At 37.4% G+C, this 21,374-nt stretch overlaps 2 protein-coding genes across 2 annotated transcripts in view; both read right to left on the bottom strand.

Moving 5' to 3' along the window:
- Positions 1 to 7,244, bottom strand: part of LOC306772145 (pleckstrin homology domain-containing family G member 3-like) — a 29,596-nt gene extending 22,352 nt beyond the window's left edge. The window contains exons 1-2 of the mRNA XM_079261559.1: positions 7,120 to 7,244; positions 2,706 to 2,773 (exon numbers count right to left, since the gene is read on the bottom strand). Coding sequence (XP_079117685.1) covers positions 2,706 to 2,773; positions 7,120 to 7,229 — 178 coding nt within the window. The 5' untranslated portion in view covers positions 7,230 to 7,244. The remainder of the gene's footprint in view (positions 1 to 2,705; positions 2,774 to 7,119) is intronic.
- Positions 7,245 to 12,570: 5,326 nt separating this feature from the next.
- Positions 12,571 to 21,017, bottom strand: spint1a (serine peptidase inhibitor, Kunitz type 1 a; the record flags this gene model as incomplete). Its single annotated transcript, XM_079261558.1, has 9 exons — positions 12,571 to 12,737; positions 13,174 to 13,233; positions 15,012 to 15,182; positions 15,288 to 15,338; positions 15,448 to 15,576; positions 17,718 to 17,885; positions 19,852 to 19,993; positions 20,097 to 20,254; positions 20,603 to 21,017. The coding sequence occupies 9 exons, from the start codon at positions 21,015 to 21,017 to the stop codon at positions 12,571 to 12,573; spliced, it is 1,461 nt and encodes a 486-aa protein (XP_079117684.1).
- Positions 21,018 to 21,374: the final 357 nt, after the last annotated feature.

The following is a 21,374-nucleotide window of genomic DNA, read 5'->3' as shown; positions in this document are numbered from 1 at the left end:
CCTACATTTCAAATAAGAGGCCATCAAACAACCAAAGCCGAGAGACTGGAACTAACGTGGGTAATCCACCAGAAGAGCTCTATAGAAGGAATCCTATTCTGGAAAGCTGTAAAATAATTTACATTGAAATGATTTCTTTTGAAATGGATGTGGGGGGTGTGAGTGAAAGCATTATAAATTAAAATGTCAACAGACTTCAGGTTACAAAAGTTAAATTTACATAAAACCATTTCCACACCAGTGCAATACTGTGAGCATACAAGACACTTGGCTTATATAGGCTGCAGTGAGTGTCGATGCATGACTCCAGAGCTTTCCTGAACAGGAGTCACTGCGGTCTCTCACCTGAGGGTGCATGTGATTAACGCTACAGGCGATTGAGCAGAGAAAAAGTTCCAGTCGAGAGGTTCCCTTAACAAGCCCGATCAGAGATGCAGCCATGCCTGCCATCATCGATCTATGTCCACTACCCTAAGCCCACTGGTCTGGAAAAGCTGCTGTGAATGGAGATGATCCATCCGTCCCCCCCCCAGAACCCCTTTAAAGCTGTACATTCTGCACACGCAGCTACATTCCTGTTTGGGGTTAAGTAGGTCAGAGTGGACTCTTATCTTTGAGAGCTTTTTCATGCAGCCTCAGGTCCGTTAATGTCTGGTTAAGCCATCATCGTTGGATTGACAGCATTGACATGAATTTGCATTTCTACAAATTTAAATATATTTCACATGTTGGTTGTGAGCATAATGAGGTCACATTCCAGTGCTGTGGGGAAAGTTTGATTTTAATGGAACCGACAAGGGGTCTTTTGTTGATTCTCATCATCAAACTTCTCTGGGAAAATAGAGTACAAACAATGGAGTACATACACCAACAGGTGAGATGGGTCATCTTAGCTTAGAGTGATTTTTTTTGTCTAAAAACACTTATGGTGATACAGTACATCCACATCCACCAGCACCTCACACAGACAGCACATCATCAGCAGCTCTGCCATGTAAGCCTGTTACATACCCCACGAGAAGCGAGAACTTTTTTCTTGTTCTCGAGGCTCCGAAAAGAAAATGACGTCATTTTGTTCTCACGGATGCATTTGAAGACAGTTCTCGACACATCAGGCTGGCAGAACTTTTTTGTTGCGGAGCTCTGAGAAGTATCGTGTGATTGGTCGGACATTTGAGGTGGGTGTGGTTAACACGGAAAAAGCATGAAGCGGAGTTGCTTCTTTCGCATTTTTGCTGCTGCAGGTAAAATAGATTGTTTTGATAAAACAGCTTATCGAGGTGGTGAGAAAGTACGAATATTTTACATATGGCATTAAAACACTCGGACCCAGCCGGGTGCACAACCCGCCCTGCCGCGGACGAAGTTGCTCGTTAAATAAGAAACTATAAAAAGCACTCGGAGAGCGGAAACCTCCGCCAAGCACAATGTTAAAGAATCCTTTTAAAACATTCCTGGATCTAAACGGTGATCTGGATCACCACCAAAATTGAATCAGTTCTTCATTTTCACATTTCCAACAACTATTGAAATTTTTATAAAAATCCGTCGGTAACCTTTTGAGTTATCTTGAGCAAAAGACGTCAGGAAAAACATAACCTGAGGGAGATAACGACCGGGTTCATTGCACATAAAGCAGACATCGCCCCCCACAGTGATCCCTCCTCACTGCAGACATGCTTCTCGTGGAGTATGTATGGACCTGACAAAAAAGAAGTTTTTTCTTGTTCTTGCATCCCCGAGAGCAAGAACTCAGTTCTTGCTTCTCGTGGAGTATGTAACAAGCTTAAATTAGCATCTCTCCACAGCAAGGGAAGAGAGCTGGGTCGGCCACACTCCAACAACTGGTTTATAAGCAAACAGATCAGAGAAGGTTTGAAGATGCTGTCTGCCATGGTGATTTTGTCCAGGGAGATGATCAGAAAATGGGCTTTATTAACACGTATTTGGTGGCCTTTTGAGACATCAGACACAAATTTGTATGAGGGTGACACACGTTTCCTCCAGCCAAAAGTCCAGTCTGGGCGACGCTGAAGCAAAGGGACAGGCGTTGAGGGGAAAAAGGCAACCATTGACACATTGGTATTCATCAGCCAAAGTGGAAGACCAGTGCCAAATGTGTTCAGTCGATAGAAGAGGAGGAGGCAGTGGTGGTGAGTTAAAGGACAGAGCAGGCAAACAGATACAAAGAGGGCCTGTCTCAAACCAGTGGCTCTACAACTGTAGATTATAAACACTAAAAAAATATGTAATTTGAGAGCCCCCCCCCCCTCCAAGCACACAAGGTCAGAGTCACTGGCTAGGCTAACCAATCAGAGATTCTGACACATTTTGCCAAGGAGTGCTAGTGTTCAGGGGTTTCAGTCGTATGAAGTGGATTGGCTGAGCTCCACAGTTACACAAAGAGCCTCTCTGCCAGCCGGGAGTGTAGGAGGGGAGTTCATTGCTCTTTCAGCTTGCCTCTCAAATCCTCTACATTTCCTCTTTTCTTCCATTTCCAGCATTTTTCCCTTTAACCCTGCTGCAGACAATGTGCTATGTTAGCACACTGTCCTGAATAATCAGAAACAGAAGCAGAAATGATCTTATCCTTTAAATCTCCATATCATAAAAATGAGAAGTTTATAAAAAGCAATGAAGAGAGCAGAGATCATATATAAAAGTAATATAATATAAAAGTGCTGTTTTTTTTTGTTTTTTTTTACCTTCCCCCATTGTGCCCTGGTGGAGAGCAGAATGGGACCCCTCTGGCATGACACGCAGACCTCTGGAGCTGGCAAAAGAAAACATAAATGTTCAGACATGAACCAGACTTAGGGTAAATATACAGTAAAATGGTACAGTTTATCATTTTTGCTGGATTTTTTTCTTTACTACGCAATTATTTTGTCATCTGACTCATCTTTCTCACTTGACCAAACACAGCCACACAGATCTTCTGTAAAAGAAATTCTTCCCATTCCAGTGCTCACTGCTCTGCCTTGGCTCAGTCAGGCTTGCCACTTACTAATGCATAGTAAAGTTGGGATTGAGGTTTGTACAGACGACTGTGACACTAGCTGGGAATAATCTATGCAGAAAGACCAAGAATGAACCCAGCCTGACATTAGATAAGCACATTGGTATTTGAGACAGTTATTTGAGGACAATACTTTTACACCATGCAATTAAAAAAAAAAAGGCCTAACAAATGGCATCATAAATCGCTTAGTCACCGCTATAAATATGAATGTTTTCTGGACTAAACTGCAGAGGAATTAACAGGTGAGCCAAACAATTTATTTCTACATGGTTTGGTTGCAAGAATTTGTTTAGCACTCTGTGCCTCTGCAAAATAAACCCCTCAATACCAGCTATCATATAGTCAGATCATGTTCACGCTTAGTGGCACACATACTAAGGGCTTTTGCCAGGCTGAGGTTTCCTTAATGATGAGCTGTGTCCCTTTGGAGCCTCTGAGCTGCCAGTTTCTCTCATCATTGCTTCTCCGGCTCCTTACAGCAAATTAATGTTGTGCATGAGAACTTGTCCCTCTTAGATTCCTGGTGAGCCTCAGGCCCTTTTAAACATCACATTCTTGGGCCAACTAGATCAGAGGAGCAGGAATTCTTCAGGGATTAGGATGGGAATTGTTCCTATTGCATCTGCTGGCCACTGTGCCGAGCTGACAGCCAGGCCAGGCAAGGCCAAACCAAGCCCACTGCCAGGAGGTTCGCCAATTAAGATGTGCAGGAATGCAAGGAGAAAAGTCAGAGAAGCCTCAGCATGGACTAAAGCAAGGCTTTTAATTCCTGACCAAGAAAAGCTGACTACCTGTGTTGCTCAAAGTGCAACACAAATGTATTAGAAAAAATTAAAATCTTGCTCCTAATTTTTAACTTTCTTCAATTCCTCCTGTTAAGCAGCAGAGTTTTTAACCAGTGAGTTTCAGTTTGACTGAACCATGCTGATGAAACGGGGCGTATCAGCAGAGATACAGGTATAATGTACATAAAATAAATGGAAGAAGACAAGAAGTTTACAAACATGTGTGCGGTTGGGCAACTTCTCCACCACAGAAGGCACCGCATGTCCTGAAAATTATGATCTTTGCTGTGAAGTCCAGCAATGATCACAGTTTTAATTCATTTTTCCTGGTCTTGAACAAACAGTCAACAATATCATCTTCAGTCTTGACTTTCTTACTCTGCTATCATGATATTCCTTTTCTGTGTGATACTTGGGAGTCAGAAGTTTTTGATCAAGCTTGGTCAATTGATTTTTAAGCGAGAGGTTAGCTCTTGAAGCAAGCAGGAGAAGGGCTGATGCTGAAGGGCAGTGAACAGTGACCTAATAAATTCCTCTGATAATGCTACTCATTACAACCTCTGAGCTAACCCCACTTAATGACCAGACCAAAACTATGCTAATCTGTTTTTGGTCAATGAGAGGCTGGGCTGAGAATAATAGGCTAAAACCTAGATACAACAGAGATGTCTGGGTTTCAGTAACGCTTTTCCAATCCCTTATTAAGAGCTTTCTGTGGGTATAGAAAGTTTCTTTGGATAGACAGTAAAAAAAAAAAAGTGTTTTAAAATAGTATCACTAGACGTGACAAGGTCGTAATAACATAGTAAATCTTTTAAGCAAAACAACAAAAAAAATCATAACTCATTAACTTTAAGCTACTACTTGCCAACATATGGCAATTTCAAGCCCTTGTTTACCTAAGGAGGGGGCATGGTCATACTTTAAATCCTAAAGAAAACATCACATACAAGCTTTACATTCATGCCAGGGTGACCACCTGTGCTTGAACTAAATGCCATTTCACACAAACGGAGAGCATTTGGTTCCCACAGCTGATGACTGCATTACCCGCAGCATGAACCCCCCCCCACATGGGAATCTGAATCTTGCGCCTTAATTGAAGACAGATGCCAGGAAAGTCAATCTGATGGTTATTAAAAGAAAGACCTGCAATGGATCATTTCTTCAGATGAGCTGATAAACATACTTTACACTGATCCAGGCACTCAAAACCTGAATTCCTGTCTTTAAGCAAAACAAACAGATGATTAGGTGAGAGGAGATGTTGGCCAAGATACATCACTCACGTGAATAAAGCGGAAATTTCTATTTTAAAAAAATATACAGTGTATAGCTTAAATCAAGATGTATTTGGCTTGATATGTCATAGGTAAAGTGTCCTCTGGGGACAATGACTGTCTGCCAGTCGAGGCTCTGAGAGAACTGAAAGAAATGACCATGTCTACAGAGGAAAACATTACTTCTCCTCTTATGGAGACACGCCACTTTCACTGTCTCTTCAGGAAGGCGAACAGACTAGTCAAAACAAGGCAAAAGCCTTGCACAAAACTAGGCTGCTTACAAGGTTATCAATAGAATATGTGGGCAATTTGTAGCAAAGATAGTGTTTAAAAGCCTATATTTTACAGTTACATTGGCATCCAATATCAAAGTCACATACACTAAAACAGTTATCATTTGTTCAGTCTCGCAAGATTTGTCATGCACACTGAACAACAGAGCATTGCTAACTTATTTTTCTTTTTCAAGACACATTTTTCTACTGTGTCTTGCAAATAAAGTTCACCACAGCTTTAACAGAAACATGCTCAGATAAAAGGGCTGAGGATCACTAAATGCTTTCTGAAACTGTATTTCTTTCAGACAGAGGATGCTCTGGCCATCTCAGATCGAGTTTCTGAATACACCTGTTCATATAATTAGGCTAACTCTGCGGGTGGGCTCTAAGCTGCAAGCATACCAAACATGCCTGAGACAGTGAGAGATTAACAAAGATCTTGATGGTACAAAGCTTGCCAGTCTGCAAATGATGCACTTTGATTAGAGGTTTACACAGGCTGTCCATGACCCATGCAAAATATTTGCTGCATGTTTGTGCCCCAAGCTTCAATCCACTATGTAGCACAGCCACAGTTTTGAACATTTGGTCCTTTGCTTTATATTATCCCTCTTTAATTGTTTGCTGAAAGAGTGCTTCCCCTCAAACTTCAGCACAGAACCTAAGAGAGAGGTTGGGTCAAAATGTTTTCCAGAGCAACAGGAAAACTCCAACACTGCTGGCTGATCCATTGTCTTACTGTCGTTGTTTGCTTAAAAAAGTTATTGTCGCAGTTTATTAAGTATTTTTAATCCTTGATAATAAATGGATTGTATTTATTAAATCATTGTGGACAACAACATAAAATAAATAAATAAATAAATAAAAAATCTGCAAAGTGAGCATCCAAATCCAAAAGGGAACTTAATCAGCCTTTTGTGAGACAATTATTTCCCCTAATAACACACTGGAGGAGTACGCACTAAAAATAGTCCATAGTTCAAGCTGCCCTTCTCTCTCTCAGTCACAGACCTACCACATAATGATCCCTAAAGCGTCTACCCCAACAAGGCCCATGGGACACTGGAAGTATGACATAAGCCTCCTGGGATCTCTTTAGCCAGACATTGCGGGATGGATTTCTTTGAGACATTGTCAGTTTAGATGGATGTTTATGTTCAGGACAAATAAAAATCTAACCTGGGCCCGGGACTTTTCAGAGGTCCTTAAAAACTAACTGAGACAGAGTCTTTATTATATCAGAACCGGTGTCATGTTTACCTTGTATGACCTCTCTGTTACCCTCCTACACTCTCTACCCCTGCAAAAAACAGCCCCCAGAAAGCCTTTCAGCCCTCTTTTCCCACATTATTCCTGCAGTTTGCCCTGTGACACACAGGCTTTAAGAGATCAACAGCTTTTCATTCACTGGAGAAGACAATACATGCTGATGTCCACTCTTCATCTCTATTAAAACCAAAACCTTAACAAAAGATTCTGCCATAAATCTCACACAGAGACACAATATACGAGGCTCTAGTTTTCATCTTCTGCATTTCTGAGCGTGCTGCTAAAATGTGGTGATAAGTAATCCATCTGAACGAACACCCACAGGGTATTTTGAAGAGTTTAGTCCATATGGTACATGTACACTCCAGCAGTCAAAATAGCCTCTTAATGGCAGAATAATTGTTTCCTACTGCTGTGAAAAGAGAAAAATAGCACTTTGCACCTCACTCTCCAGAATAATAAATAAACACAAAAATGGATACCTGGCAAGGGGAGTTGGCGAGTGCCATCTGAGAGCATAAATAACAAATGAAGATTTTAAACTTTTTAAAATTATAAATGGTGGACAACCAGAAGGTAAAAAGTCTTCCATAGTGTCCAGTAGAACTTGAAGGAGTGATAACGGAGAGGACGACAGGACTGCAAGGTAAAATTAGACAAGTCTTCAAATAGAATCTAAGTGAGCCCATTTAAAGGTATATTACACCACTTTTACTTGCAAAAAGTTTTGTTATTTCTTTTAAAGATCTCCCCCTTTCTGTTTGGAAAAGAAAAATGAAAAAGCAGCACTAACTCTCCACTTTCAAACAAACCATGTTGACAGGTTGTGTTTAAAGTAGACTTGTCATGGTGCAACTCCAGCTATAGCTTGTAAAAACTGGAATGGGATCTGGACCCACCAACCCTGTACCTCAAAACAACATTGAATATTCATTTGACTTATGACTTCCATTTTAAGACTTGATGCAAGGTTATCAAATCGTACATCTCTGCTGATTATCGTGTACATTACGTACATCTCTACACTGTTACATTTAGCAGCTCTGGTGATGTTATTAATCACAGCTGCAGTTTTTTGAGAGTCTAAGGAGAAGGAATCAGAGACAGGTTCTGACATCCAAGACACATTTGTGCAGCTTCCTGTCTGGACCACCTTAAAGGGAGCGCTGTTCATCGCACCAGGGAAACATTTATCAGAAATAAAGTTGAGACATCATTGTGTGAAAGGTCAAGTGAGGTCAAAGAAGCACAAGCTGGAACTTTTCAGGAGTAATTGATTGATTTTTATCCCATTCTTCTGCAACTGCTGGTGGGAAGAATTACTGACCTGCATTTAAAACCTCACTATGTCTCACTGGGGTGCTCATTAGAACAAACAATTAGGCTTGCTGGGACCAGTATGGGCACCATGGGGGAGGAATGGGATGCAGGATAAGAGGAAATGGGAAATGATGGTTAATTTTTCCCCTCACAAGACTAGTCTGACCTTACTCGTGATGTGGAAAATCTCTCTCCCTGAAAATAATTTAGAAAAGGTTCAGAGCAGCAGATGATCAAAGTTCATTGAAGTGAGAGCGTTTTGCTGCAAAGACAAACAGAACTTATCTGACTGAAACTGCTTCCCACAAACAGAAATGCACAGAAAAGCTCATTGCAAGTAAAGCAGAGTTTCAGGAGGGCTTTTCTTGAGGAATGTGATATAGTTTACACGACTTTTTCCCATCCTAAGCTAATTGTTTGGGGGGATTCTTAAAAAAAAAAAAAAAAAAAAAAAAACATTCGTGCAAATTATTAGAATCTGTCACTTTAAGTTCGTTTAGCTTTTAATTAAAGTTAACGACCACTGAAAGACGCGCAAAGCAGAAATAATACAACATGCCGAATGATTCTCAGCAGACTTTAAAAACACAGCATGAATGGCGACAGAAAACACAAAAGTAAAAACATCCTCAAACTTGAAGCTTCTCAAACTAAAAGTAAACCTGACTAAGATTTAATAAAGTTGTCAAGAGCAGTAAACGTACCAAATTCTCCACCTTCTTTCCTTCCGACAGCCACGGCCAGCAGTCAAACTTTTTTCTGAGTTCTTGGTGAAAATGCCGAGTTTATTCCGTCAGTTTCTTGTCTTCACATGGTACATGCCGCCCAGACATACAAATCCCACAGCAAGTCATCAGCTCGCACTGCGTCCAACAACTAAACACACGACTGCATCTTTGAAGAACTAAACACACGACTGCATCTTTGAAGAACTGCTAAGAGCTGATGGTGCGTTCACTTCCCCTCGGAAATATTAGAGTGCGCCAATGTCGTCGTGTGGAACAAAACATGACGGTGAATAGTTTTCGGGACTGACTCATCTTTACTCCAGGTGGTAATGGGCCTCACATCTATTCTGCATAATCCAGTACTTCTTTACTTTCTAGACATCAAAAGTATTTTTTTGTTATTTTGCTCGAATACTTTTCAACAACAACAGCATAAAAAAAAAAAAAAAAAAAAAAAAATCCTTATTATCCCGATATATATATATATATATATATATATATATATATATATATATATATATATATATATATATATATATATATATATATATATATATATATATATATATATACATATATATATATATATTATATATATATATATATATATATATAAAATCCAATTTACGAGACAAATTGAGTGCATGAAAATGGGCCCGTTTTTTACAGTCGACCTGCTTGGTGTAAGAGGTGTTCCCACATTATAACATCTGAACTGCATAGTTTGGTCATTTATTTAAGGTAAAAGCTGCTCAGAGCGAGATATATATATATATATATATATATATATATATATATATATATATATATATATATATATATATATATATAATCATTAGTATCCTCACTTGTACCCGTGACAAGCAAAACAATGACGGTTTCATGAAAGATAGTAAATTTTAACCATGCAAATGATTTTTTTATGGGGGTCTGCTTAGTAAAACGGGGTGCTAACAAAGGGTGGCTTCAGTGGCTCTATTGATGAGTGCTAATTTATGTGAGTTATGTGTGTTGCTTTGGATGGCCCCCATTCTCCTTGTGGTCCTCCTAAAATTCATCTTGTGATCCCAAAGATAGAAAGCAAAATGCTGAACGATTTAAGACGACTATTTCAGTGTTTATGTATGAAATTTTGTTAAGATTTCATGAGAAGAATGATATGAGGTTCACGCAAATGAAACCCCTAAAAGAAAAGCTGTTTACTAACCTATATCGCCATCTACTGGTCACTTTGATGACCATCGTGTGATCTGAGGCAGTTTTAGAAATGGTGAAAAGAAATATAGAAATTTCTGACATTAGATATATCTGTTCAGTCTGCACCTGCCCTTTAAGCGACATTAATTATAATTCTAAATCAGTAATCGATTTTAAGGGTAAACATAAACCATGTAGATCTACATGAGAAACTAAAGATTCATTGCCTTTTTTAAATTGAGCTAATTGTTATTCAACTTATATTTTTTCTAATATTTCTTATTTTAATCTATTTTTCATTTTTAATTGGATTTACCTTTCCTAATTGATTTTTTATTTATTACTATTCTTATTAAATGATAGTTTGCCTAAAAAAAAAAAAAACAATAAAAAAATAAAAAACAAAAAACAAAAAAACGCAAAATAAACACTTTATAACACTTTAGGTTAATATGTAAAAAAATAAAAAATAAAATTTTAAATTATACGTGTTCTTGAAGATTAGTGTATCATGTTGGCCCAACTCTTTTTTTTTTTTTTTTTTAAATTTTTTTAGTTTCTCACACTCTGTTAGAACTATTTGATAGCCTTAACAAGTCTGGACAAGAATGGTTTGTGTGCAACTATTTTCCCTTATCTCTGGTTTGATCAATGCAAAACTTTTATGACATTTTTCCGTTTTCCTGACAGCATGCTTTTGTTTGTCTTGTTGACGTAACGCCAGAAGTACATGGAAAAGATTTTGCATTCAGCATTGCTCCAATATCTTCTGCATTCATCACTAAGTTTTCATCTTATAAATATTACCCCAATTCATCTTTGAGGAAAATATCTCCCACATAATAATACTGCATTACTATGTATGTTTGGGATATGAAGAGATACTCGGCACCTTGTTTCAGCTTTCCATGCTTCTGACAGCTTCCCCTCGTGAGATCACAGATATGAACAGATGTGAGTCACTTTTTAAATACAAAAACTATATCATCAATACCTCCCTAAATAAACATTTTGATCTTTTGCTTTTAAACTTGTAAAAAGAATTAAATATAGAGAATTAGACTTGTCATGTTGATGGTTCACATGTGCAATGCAAGTGCCTTAAATTCCTGAAGAATTTTAACCCTTGTTGGTCGTTACAATTGCCAATTTTTTCAGGGTCGTTAGGAGACAAAAAAAAAAAAGTAGTCTCCCAAATAACATATTAGAGAATACTACTTTTTTCTTTCAAATATTTCAAGCTACTTTTTATCCTAATCAGAACTGTTGAATCTTCAATTATTGAAATGAATAAAAACATTTAAATGCCACAATATTATGCTTATGACTAAACCAAGATAAAAATAAACATTTTTGGGGAGCACTTTTTATTTTGCCAAATCAGTTTTAAAATGACCATAAATGAGCACAAGAAATTTTACTCTAATGTTCAAATAAAGTGGGGAATAATTGTAATCACTAATGTTTTAATATTAGTCTTTAGGTAAGGACTGTTTTCATCCTGTAAATTTATCCCCCGTGTCCTGCTGACCTTAAAAAATCATTTTAAACTTCAGGAGAGCCACTTTTATACAAAAGAGGTACAATCCCAAAATAGTGGCCAGAAATTGAGAGGAAAATTACCTACAAGAATTAAACCACTGAGAAGGTCTTAGCTATTACAGTGAATTAGGCTTTCCTGCCTGTCAAGCTGAAAGAAAAAAAAAGTAATGGTTCTCCTTTTAGTCCGACACAGACAAAAGTACACTCTAAAGGTCAGAACAGCAAACCAGAGGTAATGTTTAGACACAACAAATAGTTATTGAGTGTAAAGGGAAAACACAGTTATAGCTTAGATGTGTACAAACAGAAACTTTGCAAATGTGTTTAAACAAGACACATTTGTGCAAGACAAAAAAATTCCCAAGAAAATGAATTCATATTTTTATTTAGTAAGAACATCGTGAAACTAAAAGAAAACACTTCAGGTCACATTAATAAATGAAAGTTTAAAACATTGAAATTTTAAAAACATCAAGAGTCATCAGATATTCTCCAAGTTACGGTGCTTGTTCTTGAAAAATCAAACCTCTTAAAAATATAACTTAAGAAAAATATTACTTCTTGAAATTCTTAGCTTATGTACAACTGCATCCATGTGTGAAGTCCAAAAGGTGTTTGTAACAAAAGATTACAAGTGAAGAAGCTTACAATACCCCAAAATAATAAAAAGGATTAATATTATCTTAAACGTCCACAACATTTGCTATAATTTGGTAGGTTGAAAAATCAAAACATTTTAAGAGTCTGATGTAAAGAGTACACATGGACCCCAAAGTTTCATCGTAAAATTCATCTTTGTTTAAAATAAAAAGACAGTACATGAATAACTATTTTTATTGAAAGAAAGAGCAGCTGTAAAATAAGAAAATATATAAATGGAAGGATAATCTCTTTTGACAATCCTTTCCTACATAAACTACAATTCACAAGGTTATTTTAACAAGGCACATCGTTAAAGAAACAAGACATCACATTTCCATCAGTAGAAACTCTGCACATTCCATCCAACATCTTGAAAAACACATCCTAAAAATCTCCAACAGCACTCAAGCACAGATTTCTATTGTCTGTCTGATTTTATCCAGTGTAAGACAACGTCAGAGCAATACAATACCAGCGCAGGAGTCAAAAGTGAAGACTCTGGGGTCATATGGGTTTGGTTGTGCTGTTGTAAACCAGTCGCTCTCTGTCACGCGTGTTGACGACATTCACATGTTGCTGTTTATGAGACCTCTTCTTAATGAAGCAGTAACCCAGGACGCCAAGGAGGATAGCACCAAATAAAGCCAGGGTGATAATTATTGGTAGAGAATCTGTTCAATAAAGAAGAATAATGGTGGTGATTTTAAGACAGTGTAGATACAGCTGCAGTGTAGATACAGCTGCAGTGTAGATACAGCGTAATCGAACACTGGTCTGAGCACCTCAGTGAACTGGGAGGTGCACTTAACAAGCTTTGACCTTTTAAGTGAACAGAAATAATTTGTTTAAAGTTTAAATTGATAAATTAGTCAGATTGTATAGATACAAGACCAGAACAAAATAATCCCCTAAAAAGACTTGACTCCTGCAGTGGGTAGATTTACAAGATCATAGATCATGTATATGCACCACAGAGAGGTCGAATACCTTACAGGCACCTTATTTTTATTTTATTAGTCACTTTTATATAAACTTAGCTTGAGACAGTCAAGGTCTATAACAGAGAAAAAAAAAAGAAAGATATAAAATAAGTAAAGAGTAATTTACCTATGTGGCCATCAGATTCTTGTTTATCAAATCCCTCCTTTCTTGTAAAGACATCGGTTTCTGAAAAAGAAAAAGGACAATATATATTCAGGATTTTAGCATGGAAAACTGTGTACATAAGCAGAGCAAAACAAGGATTGTCCTCATTTCCTGAACATAAATACACACATAAATACACACCTTATTAACTCCTAGGTAAAATGTGGAAGTTTTACATGTGAAAAAACACTTGTATATTTTGCATAAAGCAAAATTAACATTTATTTGGAGTTATCTGAATTCAGTTTAGTTCTGATCAACTTTTGATGTGATCACGTGCACCTCAGCTTCTACACGTCCACCTGCTGGACTTGTACTGGACCTGCTATTGCAATCTCTTAAGAAGGTCTTACTTAAAAGGCTGAACATCAAGGCTGCTTTTAGCACAGCTGCTTTGCAGTGCCCAACAAACACACACCTCATCAATCAAAGAACATTTCCATATATGAAATTAAATGAAATGAAAAATACTTTATTAATCCCCAAAGGGAAATTCAATATTGTAGTATATAATTATTAATTTGAGGAGGTCTTGTTCCGGACGCTGTAATCCCCAAAGGGAAATTCAATATTGTAGTATATAATTATTAATTTGAGGAGGTCTTGTTCCGGACGCTGATGGCTGCTGGCAGCTATGGGAAATAAATATGTCAGCTAAATATGCTAGTGCATTATTCTTTATTTCCTAATTAAATGCTCATAAGTAACTGTCAGACATCAGTTTAATTTACTGCCCTCTTAAGTCATTAAAGTACAAGAACAACCACTTCCAAAGAACTGCATTAATATATATAGATATATATTTTTCCTTTTTTCAGGTGGAGTGGGGTGGGGTTAGATTTCTTGAAAACTAAGTCACATTAAACCCACATGTATTAATCTAACTAGTACAAAACAAATGTTCTCATTTTTTGTTAAAGTTTTATTTTATAGTGAATTTTGGGGATTTTTACTTCACTACTAAAATCAGCCACATTAATATGCTTTAAGTACTTTTATCAAAAGTAAAAGCAAATTTTGACTATTTGTGAACACTTTCTTCCAAAGAATTGCAACATATGAACTAATAAAGTCAAGATGGTGACCGGTTGAGAGATAAAAATGTTCCCAAATAGGCAGCAGAGACCTGCTTTTGCTTGTTAATTAGTCAGAATTGCTAGATCATGCCTTGCCATTTAGACTAATGTTTTACCGCTCTTCGCGCAGTGCGTGATACAGGTGTTGATGATGGCTATGTTGAATATCAATCAGACTGACTGAGATTCCATATTGGATCGATTTAAAAGTTCTTTTTTTTGTATCAGAGCAACTTTGATTCTTATCAGATCATAAAGAGTAAATTAAAAAGATCAAATAAAATTATGTGTCTGAGCTCAATCCGACACTTGGATAAAACAACAAACCACAACTTTGGATACAGGCATTTTCATCATGAAACTGAAATAAAATATTTTAGATGTCACAATAAAACTCAGATGAGCTGCAGAAGATTCACCACCACCTGCAAAGCCTCCCCCTTTGCACACAGACATCTGATCAATTTCTAACATAACGCCGATTACAGCTAAATCTCGTATAAAATCTCTTTGCAGCACCATCTACCTGAGCAACTACATTAAATTAAAAATATTTTTCATCTCCTTAACATATTTATGACTAACTTAATGGTCCTTATTAGGCATTTATTTTTTCTTATAAAAAGGTTATGCCATTATGGTAACTTTTGGATTAATTTTATTTCAAGGCAATGAAAAAAAAGGGAATAATGTTTAGGTTCCTTCTTAAAATAAATAACTCACCTGTTACATTGCGGCAAAAGTTCTTACAGATCTGTTCGCTGTCAAACCTGTTGTCATTTCCCCCACAGCCACCATAGTTGAAGCGGCGACAACTCCGCGAAAAAGGGTCATAGTACCACTTGGAGTAACTGTCCCTGCAGGTTCCTGTGTCAGGGAGCTCTGTGCAGCGTGCTGTGAACAACCAATATACAAGGTAAGAATAGGTAATTAAAACAACATAAATTGGTTCAGAAAAGCAAAAATGGTCCGTAACAACATATTTTGAGTTCAACTCACTTTTTTGTTCATCCACTGCAATAGTCTGCAGCATCCGAAACGTTTTGGTAACTGATAGAAATAGGACATAAGTAATGTATGTAAGTAACATTTAATTAGGTACATTGATATTCCACAGTCAGTATGAAAATCAAACATAATTTGTACAGTCGGTGCTTACATTCATCACATTCCTGCTCATCTGACCCATCTGAACACTGTGCAGTCGAGTCGCATTTCAGTCCTGGATCCAGACAGCAACCATTGTCACAGGTGAATTGGTCTCCGGTACACTCAACACCACATTTTTCTGGACAGGAAAAACAGTAGTGTTTAGAACTAATTATTATAATTGATCATGGTCATAATTGTAAAAAAAAAAAAAAAAAGAAATCTCACTTAAACTGGACCAGTTGGTTCATGGTGTTGTTTAGAGAAACACTAAAAAGTCTGTTTCAACAGACTATGAAACCACATTTCAAAGGACGGTTTCATGACTATAAAGACATGCTGTGTGAGAATAATTTCACCACCTGACAGAATATACGGACCTTTAGATGGAACAGGCAAGCCTTTAGTAGATCCACCAACTTTCTCTAAAAGAAAAACAACTAAGATGAGATTATTTAAGTTTATATAGTTTTAAGATAATAAGGGGTGTTGATTAATTGCCGTCAATATCACGGCCACAAAGAGTATAATATGAACACAGCTGACTTAAAAAAATTATCACTGATGCATTACCATGGATGTTCATCAATTTTACATCTCAGTTTCTATACTGATGTTAACCTCGTCATTATCCCCCGGTCGCCAGCCGTCCAGTAGCACACTTTATCACCAACCGGTGGTAATGAAGAGGTTAACCTACTACACTGGAAGCTAAGATACATTAAATAATCAATCACTTCTTTTTAACCCTTTCATGCAGAAATTAATTAAAAAAACAAAAAACAAAAAAACAATGCAACATTTAAAAAAAAAACAAAACAAAACAAAACAGTATTTTACCTCTACAGACATACGCAATGATACTTTTTTTGTTTATTACTGATACTTAGAATTTATCATGATTTATGAGTTATTTGAATATATTCTATAAAATATTTATAAAATATACAATCATAATTATATTATGTAAATCTTCTATAATATATAGCTATCATTTTCTTTTCCTTCTTATTGCAAAGACAAACTGCGGAATTATGTTCAATTATTTTTTAAATGGATGTTATTTTTGTTTAGTTATCACTCCAGCTCTCTCCTCATTGGGGTCCTCTTCACAGAGGGCTGCCCCTGCTCTGACTGCATGGGTGTTGCTGTGGGGACTGTCCCTGTCTGGTGGGTCAGGATCCAGCACTGCAGCCTTACAGTTGTGGCGTGGGTCCTGTCTGCCCGGACCCGGGTGGCCCCCGTGGTGATGGCCTGGGTAGTCTTGGTTGGGGGTAGCCCTTTGTGTAGAGGCTCCCTGAGAATATCGTTTCCTTATCTGGTGCACATCTGGTACAAACGCACCTGGCCATTCATCTTCTTTTAACTGTTATAGGGCTAATAGGGCATGGGTTAGGGTGGTTGTGGGTGGGTGAAAGGGGATGTGTATGTGTGTTAGTGTTTTATCTATTTTGATGTAAATTGTTTTATAATGTAAAGCACTTTGTATTGTTTTTAAGCACAAAAAGGGCTATACAAATAAAGTTTGATGATGAATTATATCATATTTATTCTCCAGTGAGTGGAAAAATATTAGGTGACTCAATAACATCCACTGAAGGGGTTTATTTACAAAAATACCATCCTCGTTCATGAATATGCAAGAAAAAGGCTTGTAAATTGGTGTCCACGATATGGCCACCATGTATAAAAGGCTTAAAATAATACTACATAAAACTATGTGCTTCTGACTTGTTTTTGCTGGTACAGAGGCATTTATTATGTTCATTCTTCAGGCTTTTGCCCTGCAGCACCTCGGGGTTGAAAAAAATGAACTTTACAACTTTGTGTTTCAGTCCGTAGAATCACATGATAGCTGCATTTTGCTTTACGGCAAAATGTCACATACTACACAACTGGGTATCAACACGCATGCAGTTTTGTTGGCTTCAGCACAGAAACAAAAGAGGCCAATATCGGCAGAAGTGAAGAAATGAAGGTAAGAGAGCAAAAGAAAAAAAAAAAAAGAACAAAAATCAAAATCAGCCTGACTTTTATTCACTAAAAAGCGCTCAGAAGAGAGACAGAATGCAAGACAAATGCTGAATCGGCCTTTGTAAAGAGGGGTCAAAATACAGAAATCTGCAAAAGTTGAGCAGTGCTGGTTTAAGTCAACAAGAAGAATGACTATCCAAATGATTTGTCTCTATATTATAAGTGCTCAAACTTACGTATAAATCTCAGTTTCACATAAACAACTGATGTTAATTATCTAACAAGATAAGCAAAGAGAAAAAATACCTGTGCCATCACAAGCATTGTTACACTCTTCCTTAGTAAGATAGTTGTTGAGATTCTCAAAACATCCCCCAAAGTTGAACGTCTCGCAGTTGCCTGAGGCAGCGTTGTAATGCCAGCGAGGGAAAGAACCGCGACACGGTCCAGGTTTCATCGGAACCATACAGTGATCTGATGGGAAGCAGAATGAAACAGGGTTGGGATGAAAAATAATCATCTTACTTACTGGCATATAGTACATAAAGTATTGAAATGAACTTTTGTTATTGACCAGATACTAATTTTTCACCACAATTTGCCAATAAATTCTGTATAAATCCGACAATGGGATTTATTTGTCTCATTTTATCAGTCATAGTTGAGGCACACCTATATTCTGCTAAATGAATTTCTCATCTACTAAAATGTTGTTCTGTTCTAGTCTAAAATGTTTTTATGGAGCAAATTACCAGTGACCAAAATGTTGTTTCTTTGTGAAGTTAAAAGAAAGATTGCACAGTTTTTACTAATATGAAAAGATCAAAAGTTAATATTTTTATGTTTTTCATATAAGTAGTAGAATCATTCAATCTTTTTCAGTCAAATAAGAACCAATAAGTAATGTCTAATTCTGCCGCTCTAAATAAACATTCATCAGGTGATTTGATTTAAAAAAAAAAAAAAAAAAAAAATCAACAATGTACACTTGTTTTAAATAAAAACCAGTTTGTTTTGCACATTGTACTAGACTTAAACGTATTTTCTTGATGGTTAATTATTACTTCCATTTTGTGAACAGACGAGATCATGCATGAAACACGGCTAACCACATGGAAATCTACATAAGCAAAAAAAGTAATGCTGTGTTTTAAAATCCAATCACTTTAGAGAAGCCTTTGTCAAGTGTCTGTTTGTGGTTGACAACACATGCATCACAAAAAAATGTAGCCAAAGCAAACAGATTTCAGGAAGTGTGAGATCTGCTTTTGTCAGTAGGCTCTCACGTAACTTTAATGTCATTAGTTAAAGTTTATATTTGAGTAATTTATTACCACAGCATTTACATTAGAATGATCCAGTATTTTCCACTACAGCACATTCTTCTCACTACTCAGGACTCAAGCTGTTAATAGGGAAAAGACCAATGGGGCTAAAAGTCTTTTCTTGGATTAAATCAGCTAACAGCATACAAATACAGATACAAGCAGATGAAAGTGCCATTTAAAAAGGATTAAATTTAACTACGTTAAGTCACTATTCATGGACTCAGACTGAGACCATGACGAAGTCCTGTTTGTGTAATGAAAGCTGAAACCAGACTGACGGGTTTTGGTGAGCTGGGGGTGGAGAAATGGTATCAGAGGAACAGTTTTAAAAAAAATGAAAAAAACGCAGTACAACCTTCTGTTTTCTAAAGCCAAGAGTTTCAAAGGAAGCAACCATGATAGCTCACAGAAAATTAACCATGGCATCTTTCAAGCACTGTGCGCTGACCAGGATAGTTTCCACATTCTTTTTCAAATTATATGTTTTCCCACAACAAACTGGCTTTTATCTCCCCATGGTCTTATCTTCTTCTCATTTGGTTAGTAAGTTAGGCAAGTCAAGACAGGTTTGATAACAACTAACATGGAACTTGTGCGCTCTATTTCCTCCACCCAAAAAAAAACCCACTAAACAAAGTCAGGAAATTTGACAAACGGTTCTTTAGAAGTTAATCATAAAAAAAAGAAACATGCAGATTTCAGTAACACGCATGTCACCACCTTTCCAGAGACATGAGAGACAAAGTTTAAAGAATTCCAAATGTTTGAGATGAATCATCACAACATACCGACAGGTATGTTCGAAGATCAAACACAAAGCAGTTGACTTGAGTAAGCTAAAGATTAATCAACACAAGCACGCAAGTGTACACATGAATCAGTACAACTGGATTCAGTTGTGGTGTCAAAAACCCATTCACTCATTCCCGATTAAAAACTAAACAGAACTCTGTTAAATAATTGATGTAGGATGTCATTTACAGCACTGAATATGGGATTCATATCTTGGATGACAATATGGCAGCGTAATGTTGATACTCTGCTTAAATTAATATGTTCAAAGTATGTGAAAGAGTCAGACAGCTTCCACTTCCTTAGTGGGGGATACTCACGCTTAGTCTGCTCGTTGGTGAGGACCAGGACAGTAATTGTGGTCAAGTCTGACTGATCAATGATGTCTGTGACAGTCAGCTCGAACTTGTAAGTCCCTGGTTTCAGATTGGAAACATAGATCTCGTCAGGAAAAGTGGTTTTCTGCAAAAGATGAAATGACAAAGCGTGTTCATCAATACCAGCATTGACTAACTTAAAAGTTGTCTCCAACCGCGCTCTAGAAAAAGTGTTATTCTTCTCTTACCTCTATGCGAACATCGGGATAATCTCCAATTATTTTCCAGCTAAAAGACTTGATTTCATGGTCATCAGTGCTCTGTATGCCACTCAGTGTCACACTCTCATTAGGCCGGACCACTCGGTCTGGGCCTGCATTAGCCACAGGTGGGTTGTCAATGTCTTCTGTAGGAACAAGAGATTAGTGTTTATTAGGATTCAACAGGGAGAATATGCAACTAAAGACAACTGCAACACCAAAGGAAAACTAAATAAAGTGAGACAGAAACAGAAACCTGAAGCTGTGTCAAGCCCATGACTCTCAAACATGTGTGGACATGCTAAACTCAAGGTTTCAATGTGCTCTCAAACATCTTGATCACAATTTGTCTTTCAACATCATTTCAGCATGGTTTCAGCATAACAATCTCAATTGTAATTTAAACATTCCCCTCATTTTGATCAAACTAAAACTCTCAAGATATCAAATGAATAAGCTGTCCATTACATGTATAAATATAATAAATGTTTTACCTGAGATGGCATCCACATCACGGTAGTGTTCATAAATGGAATCCACGACATAAGTCATGTATCCTTTCTTCTTGACAAAGTGGCAGGCGTATTTATTCTTATACAGGCAGTCAAACAGGACGCATGTTTTGATCAAGCCTTCCTCGTCGCCTTGACGCTCCATGAAGGCGACATTGCAGCTCGGCTGCTTGCAGCAGGCGGTCAAACAGTCCCTGTATCGATTAAGTGCCGGAGCAGAAAGGAACCGGGCCCCGCCTTTCACAGATCCGTCGGTGTCGAGTATGAAGTCGTCCTTGCCTTTGTGGAATTTAGCCAGACATTTCTCACCGAAATCCTGGCCCGTGGTAAATTTCACAAACACCAAAAGGAGCAGAAGCGCAGGCGCACCTGGATGTCCTTGAATAAATACATTCATTTTTAATGGGTTTAGAAAAATTCCTTCCCCCAGCTAAATCCACAGGTCGCTTGAGTCGACGTAGTCGACGAGAAGTAAAATACTGAATAAAAATATCAAATTAGTCTGCTATTATAGAGTAGCTACTTGTACAGAAAATATAAATAACGCAGGTGTTCTGTCCCTGTCAGCTCTGGTTAAAGTAAAACTAAAGAAGCGCTTCCTAGTATTCATTCAGAAGAGTTAAATGATTCCACAGAAATACCGACTGGTCTCCAGCCCTCTGAAACTCCAATGCCGACAAAATCTTAAGCAATTCACGACATCACTCAGGTGACTCATCTAAGAAATACAGGAAGTGAAATTCCACTCCTCATG

This window comes from Telmatherina bonti, assembly GCF_933228915.1.
Source record: "Telmatherina bonti genome assembly, chromosome: 22".
NCBI classification, from domain to species: Eukaryota; Metazoa; Chordata; class Actinopteri; order Atheriniformes; family Telmatherinidae; genus Telmatherina; species Telmatherina bonti.
Note: the sequence above shows the minus strand (reverse complement) of the source record. Positions and strands in the feature narration are given on the sequence as shown.